Below are 21,268 nucleotides of genomic sequence, written 5' to 3'. Positions count from 1 at the left end.
TCCTATGTAATCCTTACAGCTTCATTGATAAGATAACAATAATGCAAAACCTTTGGATTTACACCAAGCATCTTGTAATGAATTTACATACTGAAAACAATAGTATTTCACTGCTACACCACTTGGTGGCTGCATACAAGCATATATACTTACACTAGTTGCAACACTGAACACATGGCAGTAGTGTTTGTTTACTTTACTATCCCTTGTAATGTAAGCAAATGTTTTTAAGTCAGCTGGGTCCTGTGCTGCACATGAGATATTCTTTATACTGTGGTCTGTGATCACCATCTAAGACAAAACGAAAAATAACAATTATTGAATAAGTAACTGAATGAGTTTAATATGTCGTGTATTTGTATATTTTTTTTTATCAGATATGCATTAATATGATATTATATAGAGTCATTATTAGGCCCCAAAAAAGGAAAGAATTGTTTCTGGTCAGTGCATGTCTCACTTAAATACCCTTGCGTCGGTCTTTTTTTTGTGTGTTTGTCCAGCCCAGTCTGCAGATCCGAGGGGAGACACAAAAACAACCCTCCCTACTTCAGTAGAGACAACTGCAGAGTCAATCATGAACACACACTTGCTCTTAAGTACTAAATAACAAGAAAAGTAACTTCCATAAAGGTTTGTTGAGAATTAAAAAGAAACATAAAAAGGACAAAATGTCCTGACCAGAAACAATTCTCTTTTTTTGGCCTTACATTGAAATGTTTTATTCTTGCTACCTCAGGCACACCATAAAAGTAACAATAATTCAATTCCCTGGTCATTGGCACTACTTCTACTTTACATGCCACATACATTACTATAGGATTTTTTGAGTATAAGTCATTACAACCTTTTTGTTATGAACCTCTAGTGTGAGGTAGAAAGCTACTAGACTAAGACTTGAAGTGTGCCAAGTACCAATGTGTGGTAATTTATCATGTATATAGAAATGGCGCCATCAAATCTTTACTAAACTGCGAGACAGTGAATAGAACAGCACTAACAACAACAACAACAACAACAGCAGCAACAACAACAACACAACTACTACAGCATCAAAGAACACATTCAGTTTATTCTCACCTTAGTAACAGCATCTATAAACTTAACTCCTTTGTAATTCATAGATAACAATATTATTGGCATCTTTTGCATATTTTTGGTAGATTTTCTCAGTTTGGCACATGCTTCTCTTGTAGATTCTGTTCCCTTCAATTCTTTAATCAGTTGGGATCCGAGATACTAAATAACATTTACAAACAGAAATAATTAGTATTTGAACACACATTAAAAAACAAAAGTATTACTATTTAACTAATCAATCACTTGGTGGCGGTATACAAAGATTTTGTTTTGTAAGGGTGACCTTTTGACCTGGTTGATATCGATACTATTGAGATAGTCACACTACTGATGTGTTGTACAATGTGTCCACATCAGAACTATTTAATGGAGAATGTGACTTGGATTAAACTCTTTCAACTTCTACAGCTACCTTATTCAAGAAAACTCCAACTCACTCTTAGTTTAAAACAAGAAAGAAAATCAGGGATACAACATTTTTGAAATAGAAGTCAAAATGATATAATAATTTAATTGTTTTAGAATCCAATATGGCTGCCAAATCCAATATGGCTGCCTAAACCTGTGTTAAGTCTATGGGAAAACAAAAAATTATCAATTATCTTGAAAACAAGATGGTGAACCCCTAAATTTCGTTTTAAATATCTTGAAAGTACCATAAACAATCTTTGGTATGACAAAGTTTGTGAAGAATTGAAAGACATTTCATGGAAATTGGTTGCCAAGGTTCATTAATTCTACCTTACTTCAAGTAAAGGACACATAATCTACTAAATATAGTTTCAAACTGGTAGAACTGACTACAGGTAGGATGCATCTCTCTCCAATTTTCCTGAAAAGTTTTTAAAATCTCTCTATTCTTTGCCATATGAAAGTTTTTAACTGCAAAATAAATGATTTGCAAAGGCTATAACACACAGTAAACACTACATAAAAGATATAAACACAGATATTGATAAAAATATCTTACAGCAGCTTCATAGTTACAGAATGATTTTATCAGCTTGTCTGGGTCATGTTTCCATGCACTCATTGATAATGGCCGATCACTATGAGCTATTTGAGGTGAACGGATTGGTACGCCATCTTCTGACCAATTACCCTATAAAACACAAATATGGTAAAAAAATAAAATGAACATTAGTGCTTTTTTTATCCTTGAAACTGTCTTCAAGTAGTCTTTGATTTCTTCAACTGCAAATAAAAGCAAATCAATACGGATGGCATACTTACATGGTTTAACCATAGACCCACCTGGGTGGAGGGTCTATGGTTTAACACACTTACTACACTTCCTACATTAACACAGGATTTAAATAGAAATCGTTTACTTTGCTAGGGAATTCATTGGCACAATTTTTTCATACTTACTGAGCCTAGTGAAAATGGTTAGTTAGCTAGGAAGTCTATCGGTAAAAATCCTTTCATACAGGGTCCAGTGAAAATGGTGTATTAGCCAAGAAGTCTATCAGTACAATACTTTCATATTGGGTCCATTGAAAATGGTTTATATCAGCTAAGAGGTGTATTGATACAATTCTTCTGGGTCTAATGAAAATGGTTTGACTGAAGGGGTCTGTTTTTATAAAACAAGTCATACTTACTGGATCCAGTGAAAATGGTTTATTGGCTAAAGGGTCGATCGGTACATTTTCATACGGACTTGGTTGGTGTTTCCGTGAATTTCTAGAAGGCACTGACTGCTTGGAAGAAGCTGCTTTGGATAAAACTGGGACATTCTCATAGCTATGGGAAGACTTAGATGAGGAGTCTTGAGATGGTTTAAGTTTAGAATAATCTCTGAATAGGTTGATGTTTTCCAGTGACGATGAACCCTGTGAACTTTTGTCTTCACTGTCATTGGCACTGGCACCGTTTTCTTCAACTGGACTTATGTCCCAATCCTGATGGAGAAAAAAAAATATGGTAGAATGACAATCACTTGGTAGACTGTAAACTATCAGATCTAGCTTTCCTAACAGTTTGTCTCTTAAAGGAGAACAATACTCCACGAATTACAGATATTTTCAGATGCTTTGGCTTTTAGAGTGTCATTTCATGACTTCCATCACATAATTTTCGCTCAGTTGCCAAGAAACACCGAATTGAAAACATTTTTCACCTCTTTTGTTCTTGCAGTGCTGCACCATTGCATTATGGGTCTTAGCAGATACGATAATTCATTAGATAAACACTGAATATTCATGACTAGAATCTAAGAGTCATGAATATTCAGTGTGCATCTATGAATTTGGGTCAAGCAGCAAATCGGGGGGGGGGGGGTGTCACCTCAATTTAATGGTCAAAGAAGGGGAGGGCGTCATCACTTTTCTTCACATTTTGGTGGTGGTGGTGGTGGTGGGTGGATGGGTGGGTAGGGGTTTTGATTAGGGAGATCAGGCTATTTCTGCATTTTGACACACAGACAAAAAGTTGCCCACCCCAAGCAGTACACAACTGAAAGCCCTCGACTTACAGCTGCAAAATCTCTTAAAATAGCTTTGTTAAGTACTTACAACTGTAAAATCTTTAGATAAAGTAAATGACAATGGTCTTCCTCTTCCCTCTGTACTTGAGGTTGATGCTGTTCTCTTTGGTGCTGACCTTTCACCTAGTGATACAAGAATTCTCTTCCTATGACCTATGGTACTAATTTCTAAAACCTGAAAAATAAAATAACTAGAGTAAATTCCAAATTTTTCTTTGAGAAACACAACATTTTAAAGATTACATTGTATCAATGGACCTTCTGTTGGATCAAAGATTATGTACCATGCCCTTCCCATACAACATATGTACCTTTCATTGTATATATATGTTGTTGGCGATGCATGTGCTACAGGCACAAACACACACACGCGCGCGCGCGCACACGCACACACACACACACACACACACACACTCCGCCATAGCATGACTGAACATCAGCTAAGTTATGCTAAAATATCATTTTATTAACAGAGAAAAATAACTCACATTTGTAAGTTCTACTTCCCAAATATTGTGTACTCTTTCCATTGTACTAAATCCCATTTTGTGAAATCTAGTTGCATAGTCTGATAAATGGATACTTTGTAACCATTCTTCAACTGTAGAGGGCCTCTTGTCTTCATCTGAAATGTACCATGAATAAAGTGTGCTTTGTACATTAAGTGATGTTATTATAATCATCTCATGAATATGCAAATTAACTAAACACACTCTTCAGACAAAATACGTACTTGACATCATGAAATTTGACAAAGATATGACATAAAATAGTTCTATATATCAACCTACAAGGAGATTTTTAATTTGTCAAAAGTCAATATCTATATATACCTACCCTCTTGGAGGTTACCACTTGGTAAAAGTTAATATTTATGTATATTTACCTATCTTTTGGTTTATAACTTTGTAAAGTCAATATTCTGTATATATACCAGCCTGGAGCTTTACATTTTGCTAAAAGTAAATATATCAGAATATCTACCTACCTGGAAGTTCATAACATGTCTAAGGTCAATATTTCTGTATATCTACCTACCTGGAGGTTTATAACTAGGCAATAATTTAGCTGATTCAAGTATAAGTTGTCTGTGATTTCGTTCCATTAGTCCCATATCTAGGAGATCCTGTTCTTCTAACACTTTACCATTCTGTAAATATAAATATTATATGATTAAACACAATATGACAATAGTGACAATTTCACATATAAGAAATCATTCTTGTTGCATAGAAGCATTGCTGGTATTGATTAGTAATTACCAATATTATAATAATTCATATTTGTCAGTATTTGTATGTTGTTGGTGATGTTGTTTGTTTGCTTGTTTGCTTATTTAATTTTGTATGTATGTATGTATGTATGTATGTATGTATGTATGTATGTATGTATGTATGTATGTATGTATTTATGTATGTATGTATGTATGTATGTATGTATGTATGTATGTATGTATGTATGCATGCATGCATGCATGCATGTATGTATGTATGTACAATGTATGTATGTATGTATGTATGTATGTATGTATGTATGTATGTATGTATGTATGCTTGTGTGTGTGTATGCATGTATGTATGTATGTATGTATGTATGTATGTATGTATGTATGTATGTATGTATGTATGTGTGTGTATGCATGTATGTATGTATGTATGTATGTATGTATGTGTGTGTATGCATGTATGTATGTATGTATGTATGTATGTATGTATGTATGTATGTATGTCTATTTTTTTTTATCTCTTTCTTTGTTTGCTGAGTGTTTTTGTAATGATAACTAACTCAACCTGATCCCCTGTGATATACAAAACATATTTAGCATTAGTTGTCTTCTTTAGTCTTTACATAATACAGCAATGTGAAAGCAAAGTATTTACAGTTACACCAAATAGTTGGGCATTAACTCAAACCTTACACCACTTCAAATGTCTGTTAGATATACATTCTAACACTTACCAGGAAATTTAAATCATCATATCCATGTGTTAGAAATATATGTTGATACTGTGGAAGTCCTAGTTTCTCTAACCATTGACCAACATTCTCTGGCTTCACTGACGCTATAAAACAAAACACAGAAAATGAATTTATTCAAAAACAAACATCCGGTGCCTGTAAACAGGGTTCTGAGTTTGAGTGAAGAACTCAAAAAATGGCCCTTTCTTGAAGCAGTAGCCTTGAATATGTAAATACTATGTGCTTAAATTGTAAAGGAGAAAGTGGTACATTTTCAAACATTATAACGCTATAGAGTCTGGTAGTCATGACAACCAGAGGTCAAAGATCAAATGAATGACCAGTCTTGCATGCAGAACAGGGAAAGGATAGAAATTACAATTGTACATGTACATGCTTTAATATTATACACCTTTGTAGTCATGGCAACCTGAGGCCATAGAGTCAAAGGTCACCAAACTTGTCAATGTAGGTTAACAGTAATATAAACATATCATTTCATTCATTGGTTCTGCTTTCTTAATGCTGAAGGTTTTTTTTACCAAATAAACACAAACTTGTGATTCAGAAACAAGACTAATATGGAATATTTATAGACATTTTTATTCTACCTGTCAATTATAAAATATACCTTTCATGAGTTGTTAGTTAAGTTCTATGATTGAGAAATACCAATGCCTACACTTATAAAGTAGGTAATACAGTATGTCAACATTAACACTCTAAGCTAAACAAATACTATTCTGAGTTCTCTTGTCAACAATTCTGACAAATACTGAACACGATAATACCTATGTATTGCCTCTGTATGCCAGATCTCTGTTGGCAAACTCAACGGTTGGAAATAGTTAATTCAATGGACAGCCTGATATACACTGTAAATGGCAATGCTGTATTAAATTATACAGAATACAGCAGTTCCCTAAATGACAACATTGCATTATACAGCTCACAGCCATTCTCTGCCAACGTTGCATTATGATGCAAAAAACAGCAGTTCTCTAACTGACAAGTTTACATTCAGTAACTGACTACACAGCAAATAGTGGTTCTCTCTCGCTGACAACTTTACATCCAGTAACTGATTACACAGCAAATAGCACTTCTCTAACTATCAAGTTTACATTCACTGACTGACTACACAGCAAATAGCACTTCTCTAGCTAACAAGTTTACATTCAGTTACTGACTACACAGCATAGCAGTCCTCTAACTGACAAGTTTACATACTGACTACACAGCAAATAGAAGTTCTCTAACTGACAACTTTACATTCACTGATTGACTGCACAGTAAATAACCTGAGTTCTGTGTAAAATGAGTAATGTGTAAGATGAATGCAGGGTGTGTTTGTGTTGGAGTTCACAGTTTGTGGTGGACTGTGAATGTGTATATTAATAGTCAAATATCACAAATTACCTTTCATCATTCTCTGGAACTGGTCTTCTAAATCTCTGCTGTACACAGATTCTCTAACCATTGCAGCACCAATAGACGACAAGATATCAGACACCTGCAATATACAAGACACAATGAATATATATGTGCTCAGTATATGTAAAATGTCTATTCTGGAGTAAAGAGTGTTCAATACATATGTATGTAGAGTGGCATATATTAAATAACACAATATCAAGCAAGAGAACACTGTGTGCTGTAAAAGCTCCTGAGTGTGTGTGTGTGTGCGCGCACATATATACACTATATACCATATATGTATATATATATATATATATATATATATATATATATATATATATATATATATATATATATATATATATATATATATATATATATATATATATATATATATATATATATATGTCATGTGATATGAAGTAATAACGTCACACTTATTCAGTTCTAAGGTAAGCATACATATAATATAGGGGTGTAAGAGTACCAGTGTATCAGTGAAGCTATCACATGGTTCATTCTGATTGGTTTCCAGCAGACCGATTATTACTAAAGTAATTGCAAAGATCATTCTGATTGGTTGTGGAACAATATCCTCTACTGAAAATGTACAGAGTATTTCATTCACAGAAAAGACTTTCTTGACAAAATATTTTGAATTCTTTCAAATTTGCTAAAGTTTAGTCTACACTTTAAATATATATTACCATTCAGTCTTTTCAGTTTAGTCATCAGAACTTGCATTTAAAAAAAGAAAAAAGAATTTCCAAATCAAACAGGTGGTTGCACTTTATGAGAATATGCAGTTCTGCTGAAGGACTCTACGATTTAACATATTAAAGCACCTAAATTTTACTTTGCCAAGACTTCTTAACACCTGAAAGACTTTGGGCATTTCCTTTCACGCAAGAACATTTTTGCATCAAATGAAACTAATTATATTATGGGTTACAAAACTTGCTTGTTGCCATGGTTACTATTTGACATCTTGACAGTTTTTAATTTCATCTATGAAAACAGATTACTTGCTCTGGTTGCTAGGCAATGTGTCCATCATGTGATAATTTGCAACGTCGGTTACAATAGCGTTTGTATTAAAGTGGCCTTATACATTAGAATTGGAGGAATTTTAAATTGATCAATCAAATTTCTTAATTAATCAAATTTCTACAGTGCCAATTTCCAGAGCAATGTTCTGTTCAGTAGTACTGAATGGCTAAAGCACACCATATGCTTTGGTGAACAAATAAGTCTTCAGTTTTGTTTTGAAATAATCCAGCATGGATGCTTGGCGAAGTAGCAAAGAGTTCCATAGTTTGGGGCGACATATGCAAATGAACGACCTCCATAGGTGACTTCGAGGTAGTTTATTGTTGCAAGATTCTTGTTTGTAGAACGTAGAGTGTGACATGGTGTGTATGGATGCAGAAGATCACATAATGTACTCTGGAGTCAAGCTATGATGAGCTTTATATGTCAATAGTAAAAATTTTGTAATTAATTTATAAAACATTACAACATTATTCTAATTGAAATATATTAAAAAGAAGCAAAATGTGTAAAAGTTTGTATGTACAAATTATAACAAACATTTTACACATATTTTTAATGTTTTGCAATTAATTGAGTTACAAACAACGACTTGGTATATGGTATTTCACATTGTTTCTTCAAAAAGATAGTAAAGTGGTTTATTGATTAAAATTTCGAAATAAATTACCCAATTCTAATTCATATGTCCACTTGAAACACTTGCATTACTTAAGTTAGTTATTTCATTTGCAACACTTCCTTGTCACTCTGAATTTTCTTTGTCTATTTTAGCTACAATACACTTACTTGTTGCCATTCCTTAGATTCATCCAAGAAAACAGAATCGTCCCTCTGACTGCCACCTCCCCCAACTCCTCCTCCTCCTCCTCCTTCTCTGGTCGTCATGGCAATCTTAGATTCTTCAGCCTCTTTGAGTATCCTATCAAAATCTGGCGATTCAAGTGATTCTGTAGAATGGGAGACTTGGCTCATGTCCACCGGACTGAAAGCCTTTAGGGGTGAGTCTAGGGGTGAGAGGTCAAAGTTCACTGGTGGAGGTGTTCTGTTCTGACCCGATCCATATACAAGACCTAATAGAAAAAAGAAATAACAGAATTCTAGAATTATTTATAAAGATTACACAATAATGAAGTGAAACATTAAAATATTGGTAACTGTTTTAAAGTAAACAAGTCAGTTATTCAGGGAACTTTATTCTCTCATGATCAACTTCCCCTTTATAAACACTGAACTTTATACACACTGCATGTTTTTAATAAATTAATTGACTTGGCCAAAAAAAAGAAAAGAATTGTTTCTGACAGGTTGTCTAAATGGTGTGATGACGCATTTAAAAAAAATAAATTATTCTCAACAAACTAGTCACTCAATCTACTATTTATGGCAGTTACTGTTCTTTTTTATTTAGTACTTTAGAGCAAGTGTGTATGTGGGGCAGATATCATTGCTTGTTCATGACTGTTTCTGCAGTTGTCTTCACTGAAGTAGGGAGGGTTATTTTTGTGTTTCTCCCCCGGGTCGGCAGACTGCATGGGCTGGACAGACGCGAAAAAAAAGACTGGCGCGAGGGTATTTACGCAGTAAGTGATGTGCGTGCTGACCAGAAAAAACTTGGCCTTTCACACGGAATTCAAATAGTTTCTAGTTATATTTTTCTCCTAATTACTACATTTGTAAAAGATAGTTTGTGTAATAACATAGTGCTATGACCTGGCTTTGTCTATTGTTAGAAGTAATTGTGTTTTGATAAGTTATTTTATTAGCTAACACATTACAAGGTTACCTGTCAACTGACTGTCAACAATGACACTGCAATGACTATGTCGACAAACTTATGATTTTTATGCACTTAAACGTAAATTTTGTTTCATACTTTGCTCCTACACAAAATACTGCAAATGTATATATTTTTGCCAATAGGTAAATTTGTGCTTTTACTGTCATTTAGTTCACAAACACTAATGTTTACACATTGCTAAGCCTATTGTACTGTGATTATGTACAAGAAGGCATTTTTGCCATGGCTTATTTTCACATTTTTGTTTTTCAGCACACAATAAGCGAAAATAAGTCTTTTGCGAAAGTTTTCATGTTTACAGTATACATAACACTTTCCTATCTATCATAATGTAAAGCTGTACATTGTATTAAAGTGTACTGTATACCTCATAATGAAAGCACAACTTGAACTGTTACAATGTGACAAAATACAACTGACATTGCTACATTGTGTTCACATTGTATCTGCAATACCACTGAATGTGTTACATTGTGTTTACAATGTAGTTCAAACACAAACTGTAATTGTTACATTGTGGTCACATTGTAGTTAAAATACCACTGAACGTGTCACCTAGTGTTCCAACACAAAGTTGGAATTGCAATACTGTGTTCTGATTGTTGCTAAAGTACTATGGAATTTGTTACATTGAGTGTATTTTGTTGGTTACAACACCTGAAATTGTTACACTTTGTACAAATTGTTGCCAAAAACATGGTTACAACTGTAACATTGTTTACACACAGTGGAGGAAATAATTGCCAATGGTTACACTGCTTATACACAATGTAGAAAACACCACAGACCTCGTGGGGATGTCAATGGTAAAATTTAGTTATAGTGGGAACCTCAATGTCAAAATGATCATAGAACTTAGGTAGATTTAATACTTACATGCACTTACTACCCCACACACAATCTGGTGATACTCAGAGCAAAATTTAAAAGCAAACAACAACATGAAAGTCTAGAGTAGAAATGGTGTCACATGTGTGTACTCAGTCGTTCTGACAGAGTAGAGGTGTCAAACCGTGTGTGTACAATGTACTCACTGCCTAAAGGTCCTACAGACAGGATTTAATCAGTATTTACACACATACTCTCATCAACACAACGACCTCAACTAGGTCATGACCTCTCGACTTCCTGGTTTAATAGTGGTCTAACAATAGCTATTGTGGTCAACTATTCACCAAGGCACACTTTGTTCTTTCAATTGTTTTGAAGGTACTACTAGCAGTTTGTACATTATAACAAGAGATTTACTGCCTACTGTATGAAACAATGTTGGACTGGAAACTATGGTAACAAACCATAAACAAATGATAAGTGATTGTTCAATCATGTATCTTTTGATGATGGTCGAATGATCAGAGTTGTCTGCTTTGGATCTGCAGATTGCAGGTTCAAACCTCACAGTTGCCATTTGTCCTGAATGGTTCAAGTTGTTCGGCAAGATCAGCTTGAACCATGATTGTGTCTCTGTCAACCCAGCTGTATAACTAGAGACCTCGTAGGAGAGGTTGTGATATGAATGTGCTCAAGATGCTCTTAGACTAATTGATTGTGTCTCAGTCAACCCAGCTGTATAACTGGAGACATGGTAGGGTAGAGGTAGTGATGTGAATGTGCTCAAGATGTTCTTTGACTAATAGATTGTACTCTCCAAGTTTTAATTGGTCTATTTCAGTGTTAAATGTACAGTTCTTTCTAAAACACAATATATGTAAAAACTGGGTTTAAAAACCCAACACTTTCTGCTCTGTATGGTGAACGACATCTACTACTTTCTTCTGTTTAGATAATAATACACATTGTAACATCAAAATACACTTACAAAAAATGCTCTCTTTGTAGATACCATAATGTCAAATTGAAAACAGGAAATTATGTTTTTATATGTAGCTACTGTTTGTAGGTAATAGAGAACTAGCATTACTGCTAGTGATCATATAATTGGCGGTCATATTTATGGCTAAAAATCAACATTTACTGTATAACTCAAAAACAATTAATATATAGAGACTCCATTCAAGTGTCCACCACCACATTATTGAGTTAAAACTTTCTTTTAGAGACTTTGGCAATTAACTTTGATCTTGACCATCCGGGTCAATTATCAAAATCAAGCGATTTTGTGCATATTGCACACAGTGGTATTTACATATGACCACTTTTAACATATTGGGCACATTAAATAAAGAACAACAGAAATACATGTATTATGTCATCCATTAGTCACACAGAAGTAAAGTTTTTGAGATGCTGTGTCTACTACGAAGACTTGTTTCATTACCAGTTACCTTTGTATATAGAGAGACTTCAGAAATTGTCATCATAGACTGATGTATTAACTCTGTCACTTAGCCTGATTAAAGTATTGTATATATACCACACAATACAACCAATGTATTTGCCCCTGTTAGCCTTGATCCTTCCACTGGTGGTGGATTTAACTAATGTCCAAAACGCAAAAGTATCTATGCTAATAATACCCTGCCATTTTCAAATCTAATTTATTTATTTATCTTTACTCCAAACATGTTATATTTTACCTTGAACTAAATAGATAACATCACATTTATATCTCAGGATATCCTTTCATGACAACATTCCTTTCTGACCATGGTTTTACACCCTGACCCCTAAGTTATGTAGTTTGGTACAGTCCTATGACATGTAATATTGGCAGTCTATGCCACTGACATCCAAAATAGGGGACACAGGTCATGGAATTCATAATTGAATTTTAATATCAAATTGTATAACATTATGTAACTATAAATAAACATGAATAATTTCATATTTTAAATAAATAAACACCTTTGAGGCTTTGAGAAAATACATTACATATGTACACAAATTGTGCTCCCCATAAAGATTTCCACTGCAACAACTAAATATACACAATTGCACATTGTATAAATTTCTACTTCCACCCCTCTCCCAACCAGGGTTCTCCCTTCCTTAAAATTCAATATATCAGACCATGTAATGGGGTGTAGATTAGAAAGGGTCAGTTGTCAGCAAAAAAACAACCAGCTACTTGGCAATTTCTTGTTGGCTACTTGTCCAGGAATTTGTATTTATAGATTTTTTGTTCGACCACTATTTTACTATAATTCCATTGATGGGCAGATTCACATGTCTCCCTTGTAGATATTATCAGCTACTTTGCCAACTTGAACCATGAGGATCTATGCTTGGACATATTTAAAAAAATAATTCAAGCTATATTTCATCAGACTTCAACCTCATTCCCAACAATTATATTAAATTTTTTTACCCTTACTTCCTCCTTTTTGTCACCAGAGTTCTAAAACTATATCGTATACAATTGATGAGACGTCACAAATACAATAGATAACATTGGTATCACATTTCATTGGCAATTATTCAATTATCTGAGTGAGATCTCTACGACAAAATATTCCCTGTCATACTTAGAATACCACACTTCATGTCATCAATCAACCATTAACAAAAACTATTTTATATTTTTTACGTTGCATAAACATAAAAATGATAAACTTAATATATTTACATGTTGTAGACCAAAACACTGGTATTAAAGTTTGAGGGGAACAGATATAAAAGTTCACTAGAGGTCAATCTGTTGACATGTGGTCTGACTGCAGTCTGACGTGAAGAAGCCATGAATCTAAAACAAAATTAACAATGACATTACCTCTAGTATATGTCTGTGTCTGTCCTTCTGTGACACCTTCAAAGGTCAAATGTCACATCTTTGAAGACCCTTTAGGTTACTGATTAAAACACATGCACACAACAGGTGTCCACTCCATTAATCAGTACTATAACCGTACTGACTATTGATGTTGAGATAAGGAGTCTTGCTGGCTAGAAACCTGAACTTTAGTCGTTGCTTTGGATACAACTCTATCAGTTAATAGACTTATAATGGTAACTGATAACATATAAGGGGAAATACAGCCTTTACAACAAATAAACATTTGTAACGTTGTGGGGTTTTTTTTTTTTTTTTTTTTTTTTTACTAAATTTGGTTGCCCAATGCAACATGTTGAAATGCATCAGAGCAAACCATATTTTATTAATTAATTTTTCATTTGTAAATAATATTCTACATCTAAGGGAAGAACTTGTTGAGATAAACTGTACAACTTCTATAAAGTTATGAATAGCTAATGTTTTAGGATTAACCCCTCTATGAACTAAACCCTCACACTACTCAGAGTGTAGGAAATAATTACATTGAGGACTTGAGGGATTTTAATATCTATGGATACTTAATTAATTGTTATTGATGCCTACATAATATTTGATTATTATGCATCTTAAGTGAAAATTATCAATCATTACAGTAACTGTAATTCTGGAAATTTAATAAAATGAATAGTTCAAAGTTTTCTTCTGACTTTAATTGTAGTTTCTATTTCATTCAGACTGTTGAAAGTACAATAATGAATTGAAGGTACTACCAACATGTATACATACATACACACACACATACACACACACACACACACACACACACACACACACACATACATATTTATTTATTAAGCCATGTACACAAGAAGTGACATTGGCAAGGAAATATACCAAAAGAAACACTGATGTTTTCAATGTCTTCAAAATATTAAGTATACATACATACATACATACATACATACATACATACATACATACATACATACATACATACATACATACACAACATACATACATACATACATACATACATGCATACATACACACACACATAAATACATACATACATGCATACATACATACACAACATACATACATACATACATACATACATACATACATACATACATACATACATACATACATACATGCATACACACACACACACATAAATACATACATACATACATACATACATACATACATACATACATACATACATACATACATACATATACTATTTTTAATAGTTTTTTCCCCAAATTTTTAACCAACCAATTATTTTAAGGTATCACAATGAGAAACAGATTTAAGTACAGGCACCCTAATTAAATGTAGACATCATTAACAATTAATTGATAGATTTATTCTCTGCCTTTTATACAGACACCATAATAGGTTGGAGTGTTTGATTTTATCAAGGGCTTCATTCAAAGTAAAGTATGAAAGTAAACACTTTAATAGGATTATCTTGTGATCTTTTGTTAAGTGGTTTTTAACTCTACACTTTACTAGAATTTATAACAAGACATGATTTGTTGATATAAGGGATAACATACAGGGCATCATTACAAGTGTAGCTAGCTTTGTCATAAATATATTTTCTAGTATGTCTCAAACTTAAGATGAAGAGTTTTTGGTCACAATGTTCCGGGTGGGGGTGGGGGTGGGTGGGGGAGGGAATACTCCCCTAGAAAGATGTATAATACAGGTATGTGCCACCCCAATTGATCACTTTTTTTTGTGAAAATATCCCTAAACATGGGTCGAATTTTCATCTGAAAATTCCCTAATCATGGGCTCAATAACATGAGAAATGTCTTCATGCTTTAGAAGTACATTCACAGTATCAGAATAAAGGTAATTGACTGGGTGATTGTGACTGGAAATCTCTAATAATGGGATTGTTTTTTGGATTATACACCGGTCAACATTTTGAACTTGGGCCACACATCCGATCTGAAAATTTAGGGACCACCCATGGGATTTCAAACTTAAGACAAAAGTTTCAGTTCGCCCTACTATAAATATATTTAGGTAGCATGTCTTTAACCTTAGACAAAATGTTTCACATCTTGATGTTCATGCACATATTTTCTAGAAATAAAGAAATGTCATTTTAGTTTGATACTAATATTTTGAGATAATTTCTGATTTATGTATGAAAGGGTATTCTTTTTTGGGTATTAAATCATAAGATGGGGGGTTTAGATTTGCTCCCCTCCCCCTCCCCCATATAGGAAGATCTTTTATGAAATTACACTTATTCTGCTATGGTGTTTCATTGATGCATTTTTGTGTTTCTACCCTGTCTATAATTTAAGAAAAAGCATTTAGAAAATGCATTTATTTTTTAACATTTCTGTTGTGTTCCAGTCTATTTAGTGAATCCAATGTAATGCATGGCATATACACACATAAAGACAAACACAGACACATAGACACACTGACACACAGACTCAGATATCATAAAATCACAACAGCACAACTTGCACTTAGTAATTGAAGAAACAATTACAATGTAACTTACATTTGTACAACATTCATAGAATGCATTATAAATTACAACTGTGTTCAAATCTGTCTTGTGAAGCCAATGTGACAGATACATGCATACACATATACAGACAGACAGACAGACACACACACACACACACACATACAGACACACAGATGGATATCACAACATCGTAACAGCACCACTTCCACTCATTAATTTGAGAATCACCATTGAGACTACATTGTAAATTCTAGTCAGGTTACAAATCGTCTTGAGAGCACAATACCTTATACCTGTCAATCATGAATTATTGTACTATCTATTCCACTGAGAGACAGGTCTATAATAGATTGCAGGAAATTAACCCCTAACTATTAGACATACGATAGAAATACTACATCTCCCTTTAGTGATATTTTAGTCAAGGTGATCACATTTCAATCAAAATTTTGACAAATATTTACACGCAAGATTTATTTCTTTAAAGCTGGTCTAAAATAAATTTGAAAAGTACAAAAAAATTGACACAAAATGAAAATTTTGCTCAATTTATTTTGGCGGCAAGTGCTTTGTAATGAAGTGATTAAAAGATAGTCTGCATGTCTCAATGTGAGCTAATCAAATAATGATGAATGGAATGACATGTCACCTTTAATGAATGTCCAATACAATGACTCATACTATGTCTTTAACCTCACTGTTGCTCTGTCCTTTCCCGCCAAAATATTTGAACAAATTCTTAACTTTTCTGTCAATATCTCTCACAATGCAACTTATATTTCACCCCACTGTACCGAATAATTTTCCCCCTAAAATTACTTTAGCAAAATATGTATTTCCCTCTGAATTTTCTCACAATTTAACTTACTTCTTGCTGTGCCCTTTTCTGCCAAAATTATTGAACAAATTTTGTGACAATACATTTCGTTTTGGACTAGAATTATTTGAACAAATTCTTATTTTTTTGTCACATTTCAACTTAAACAACCTCCTTGGTACTATCTATCTTTCCTGTCAAATTATTTGAGTAAAATTTTTATTTTTCAATGAATTTGTGTATGACTGGAAGTACTGAGTGAAATTCAGATTTAGTGTTCATTATAATGAAAAATATCTAAAGTGAGATACCCTATTTTCTACATCTTGGTATCTAACTTTCTAATTTATTTTTTTCATTTTTAGAATGTAAAAGTTGAATTTTTATAGTGATTGGGAAAACATGATAATGTAATAGACTTTCTGTTCAAAATATTTAAACCATTAGGATATGCGCCAAATACTTTTGTGATATATTTAGTACTGAAGTGTTTAGCCGCTAGTTCTTGTCTAAAATTATGGCTGGTGACGGCAACTACTTAGGCTTTCTGTCTCTCTATTATTTTACATAGTCTTTGAGTTAATAATCAAGTTTCAAATAACTCATTGTACATCATACATGCAAGAATAGAAAGCTGACAAACAGTTTACCACGCCATTGATGGTTGGCGATGTCTTGGCTATTGATTTTATCAGCTTCTCTTCTGTCTGTCATTGCATAGAGTTTAATTAATACCCACATTGATAAATCACACATGTACACGTGTACAGGTATAGAAAACTTGCCAATTAATTTAACAGCCCATTGACAACAGTAACTGCCGTCCAAAAGTATGGCTAACTAAATATGGAGCTAGCAATTTTTACTGACTTCTCTCTGTTGTTGCAAAGAGTTTGATTTTTATATATATATAATTTTCATATTTATATAATCAGTATATAATTTGTGTATTCTGTTTTGTATGTTTATTTGTGTCAACTCTCATCTGATTTCCCCTAGAGGGATGAATAAAGTAATTCTGATTCTGATTTTGATGCTATCAATGTTAAAAATCTAAGTCGTGTACAAGTATGTAAAACATGACAGACACTTTAAAACACAACATTGATACTAGTAAGAGTTGCCCAAAACCATGCCCTAAAAGAAAACTATATCAGTCCTATACTTTCACTTAATACTTTACTCTTCTCTGTCACTGCATAAAATGTAGATTAATTTACACCAAGGTTGAAAATCTCAATCGTGTACAAGTATGGAAAACCTGACAGACAATTTTACACTCCATTGATGCCATTTTGAACGCCTGTCCAAAATTACACCTTAAAGAGAAGTGCACCTATAAATTTCACTTGCTTTCCTTTTTGTCATTGCATATTTAAATTTACACCAAGATTGAAAATCTCAATCATGTACAAGCATCGAAAATGTGACAGACAATTTAACACACCATTGATGGTAACTGTCTCCGTGTGAAAAATACTCATTCACCAAACTTCTTGAGCTGTAACAACAAACTAGAAAATTCAATAGTCCGTGTGAGATGAGTGTGACAGAGTAGTCTGTGCTAGACGACACCATATTACTAACTAGAGTAGTACGTGCAAGATGTATCCAGGGTAACCAACTGACTAGTACAGCCCACTTCATGTTAGTGTTCACTATGTTTGATACATTCATACAGAAAAAAGAAACTGCACATGAGATGTTGAGACAAGGAATATGAGACGTGGTTAGAAAGAGTTTGTGGCATCTTTCCTCCACGGGTGAAGCGATGATCAAATAGACCCCATCGGCAGACAGTCTATGCCATTACTGGGACATGCCATTAGCCAAGCAAGTTGACTTGTTATCAAAGAGTACCAATATTTACACATGTGATGATGGGCTCTTACATAACACAAGTAAACAGTGTAGTTCACAGCGTAAGATCATTTCTAAGGAGTGGGTCAATTGAGGCAAACCTTATCTCCGTCTTATATCAGTTGTTATCAATTTATTAGGCTATTATAAGTAACGCTACAAACAGCTTTAGAGATGCAAACAACTTTTATGACACCCGTTTTCGTCAGGCAAGCCCGCGGGTTTGTTGCACTTGGACCGCTAATGGCTTGTGAATGTCATGCTGAAAACTTCACCCATAAATATTCACACCATCTTGTCACCATTTCGTCCTCAATAAAACTGAAACGTTTTCTTTTTGAGCTTCATTACTAGATTGTAGTTCAAATGCATTACATAGATTTACCATTCACTACATGCTCTGAGATGAATGCATGGTTCACAGGCATACATGTAGTTCAAGAATGAACAAATCTCTTGGTGTATACCGAGTTTACAGTTCTCTCTTCAGCGACATAAAATTTGTACCAACACTCTTGCAATTGTGTCTCTGTCATGTTGAAAGTTAACACTGTCATTCATGTCATGGAGCTTAACTTGTGCACTGCACTGCACTACCATACTGTAGTGTGGGGTTTTATGTATTCCATATGGGCCGACTCTGAGAACCGCCAGAACAGAGATTCAACGAAGTTCCTTCTCAGAGTGCATACTTCCAGAGTGATTTCCATAGAAAATTGAATGCCCAGAAAGATAACATTAAACCACAGTATAGAGTATTATTGCATATAAATGTTTTCTTGTGACAATTTGGAAATGCAAGCTGTATACAGTGTGCAGAAGAATGTCATGTGTATATGTGTATTAGTATTTCAGGTACATTTGAAATACTAGTACTGTGCATGCAAATTAAGGATGAGACGCATCATGAAGGGAAGGTGATGCCAATTTTGGCAACTATGGGTCATCAAGGGCGCATGAAAAAAATGGTAACTGCGACCTCTGGTAGCCTGAGTAAGACAACACTATGTTTACTAATTTCACACTAATCACTTCTACCTGTCACTTACACCATTCTTTTCTTCTCCGAGGAGATAACTGCCTCGGGATGTAAGTGACCTCACAACCTCATCAATTTGCAAGACCTTTTGTACCTGAGTGGTACACGGAATTTCACAAATAAGTTCATTAGCTGCACACAGCCGCAACAAAATGGTGTCCTCTGACTTGTAAATAGAATTTACGGTTAACAGATTTAGTCATTTTTAGAAATGCGGCATTGTTGGAAGCGTTTTTTTGTTCTATTTCTCTGATAAAAACCACCATAATCTAATATGTGATGTCAGGTGAGAAAAAGGGTGCATTCCATTTGCTTCAAAGATTTTTGGGAAATCATGTGTGACATTACCTGCAAAATCTTTTGATATCATGTTTTAAGAAAATACAAAATACAAAAGACTGCTAAAACATGTCAGAAATTAATAAATATTTTAGAGTACATACACTTAATACAACATAAATCATGAAATCTGAAAGAAAACGATGGCTGACTGAGGACAAAAATCTTACATTGCTACATCTGGCATGACATAAATCTTAACAAACAAGTCTTTCTTTGCGAAAATAGTGCACTACTGTTACCTGTTTAATGTACATGCAGAACACTTGAAGGTAAACCTAACGTTGCCACATTCATTCAGATATTTTTGAGACAGTAAATCGACTAAAATGTAACAACTGCACTTGTTATGCCAGACGATAACATGTGAAAATGTTAAATTAGATTTTTTGTTGAGACAGACGATAAGATTTATAACAAAATCTCTGAGATATTTGTCTGGCCAGACAGTAAAATGTAGCAATGTTGGCAAGATTTTTGTGGAGCCAGACAAGGTTTTGTTACTTTCACTGTAATGAAGTGAGATCTTATTTCTCAAATTGAGAAATAACTCTGAACAAGTTATTAAGATTATCAATAAATGTGTCATTTTAAGCACATTCTCAATAAATGATATGTGATGACTGAGCTCAAGGTCGAACAAGTATTTTCCAACATTGCTTCAAAATGTCATTAAAATTTTTGACAATACAAAAATGTTGCAAAAATTTTCCAAAAAATATCTCTCTTTTGATATAAAAAAAATTTAATAAGAAATATCTGATTATTGGTGAAAAGTCAAGAATTCAAAGAAATAAGTGATAAAGGAAAAATTTAAATTTTTGCACAAAATTGTACTTGTTATGATGCAGCAAAGGACTGTGACAAGTAAAAGGGCAAACACCTTGAACTACAGAACAAATTTGCATATCTATAGTGCACGATCACAAACTCATTTTAACTATACATTTATTTGATTTAGAATTCTATTCACATTTTGTTGAAGAATGAATTTGATGTGCATTTTAATATTACTTGTCTGACCCCAAAATTATAAACAGATTTGAAAAATATTTAAAAAAATTTTGAACATTTCAGAATTTCAAATTTAATTTATGTAGTAATCTTGACCAAAAATAGAGATCACAGTTACAATACTGTTAATTATTCTGGTCACATGTACTTTTCCCCAACATTTTTTTCAAAAATCTTAAAAAAATTTCATTATTATTATTATTATTATTTCTTTATTTCATAACAG

General features: G+C 33.5%; 1 protein-coding gene across 3 annotated transcripts in view; it reads right to left on the bottom strand.

The window, feature by feature from the left end:
• LOC144448016 (ankyrin repeat and SAM domain-containing protein 1A-like) overlaps nt 1–21,268 on the bottom strand; it is a 117,072-nt gene that overhangs the window by 5,296 nt on the left and 90,508 nt on the right. For all 3 annotated transcript variants that reach the window (XM_078138162.1, XM_078138164.1, XM_078138165.1), the window contains 10 exons: nt 8,786–9,069; nt 6,947–7,040; nt 5,528–5,631; nt 4,607–4,718; nt 4,057–4,193; nt 3,597–3,743; nt 2,685–2,984; nt 2,051–2,182; nt 1,081–1,239; nt 154–291 (listed from right to left, as the gene is read on the bottom strand). In XM_078138162.1, coding sequence (XP_077994288.1) covers nt 154–291; nt 1,081–1,239; nt 2,051–2,182; nt 2,685–2,984; nt 3,597–3,743; nt 4,057–4,193; nt 4,607–4,718; nt 5,528–5,631; nt 6,947–7,040; nt 8,786–9,069 — 1,607 coding nt within the window. The remainder of the gene's footprint in view (nt 1–153; nt 292–1,080; nt 1,240–2,050; nt 2,183–2,684; nt 2,985–3,596; nt 3,744–4,056; nt 4,194–4,606; nt 4,719–5,527; nt 5,632–6,946; nt 7,041–8,785; nt 9,070–21,268) is intronic.

The sequence above is a fragment of the Glandiceps talaboti genome, chromosome 17, assembly GCF_964340395.1.
Source record: "Glandiceps talaboti chromosome 17, keGlaTala1.1, whole genome shotgun sequence".
In the NCBI taxonomy this organism is placed as follows: Eukaryota; Metazoa; Hemichordata; class Enteropneusta; family Spengelidae; genus Glandiceps; species Glandiceps talaboti.
Note: the sequence above shows the minus strand (reverse complement) of the source record. Positions and strands in the feature narration are given on the sequence as shown.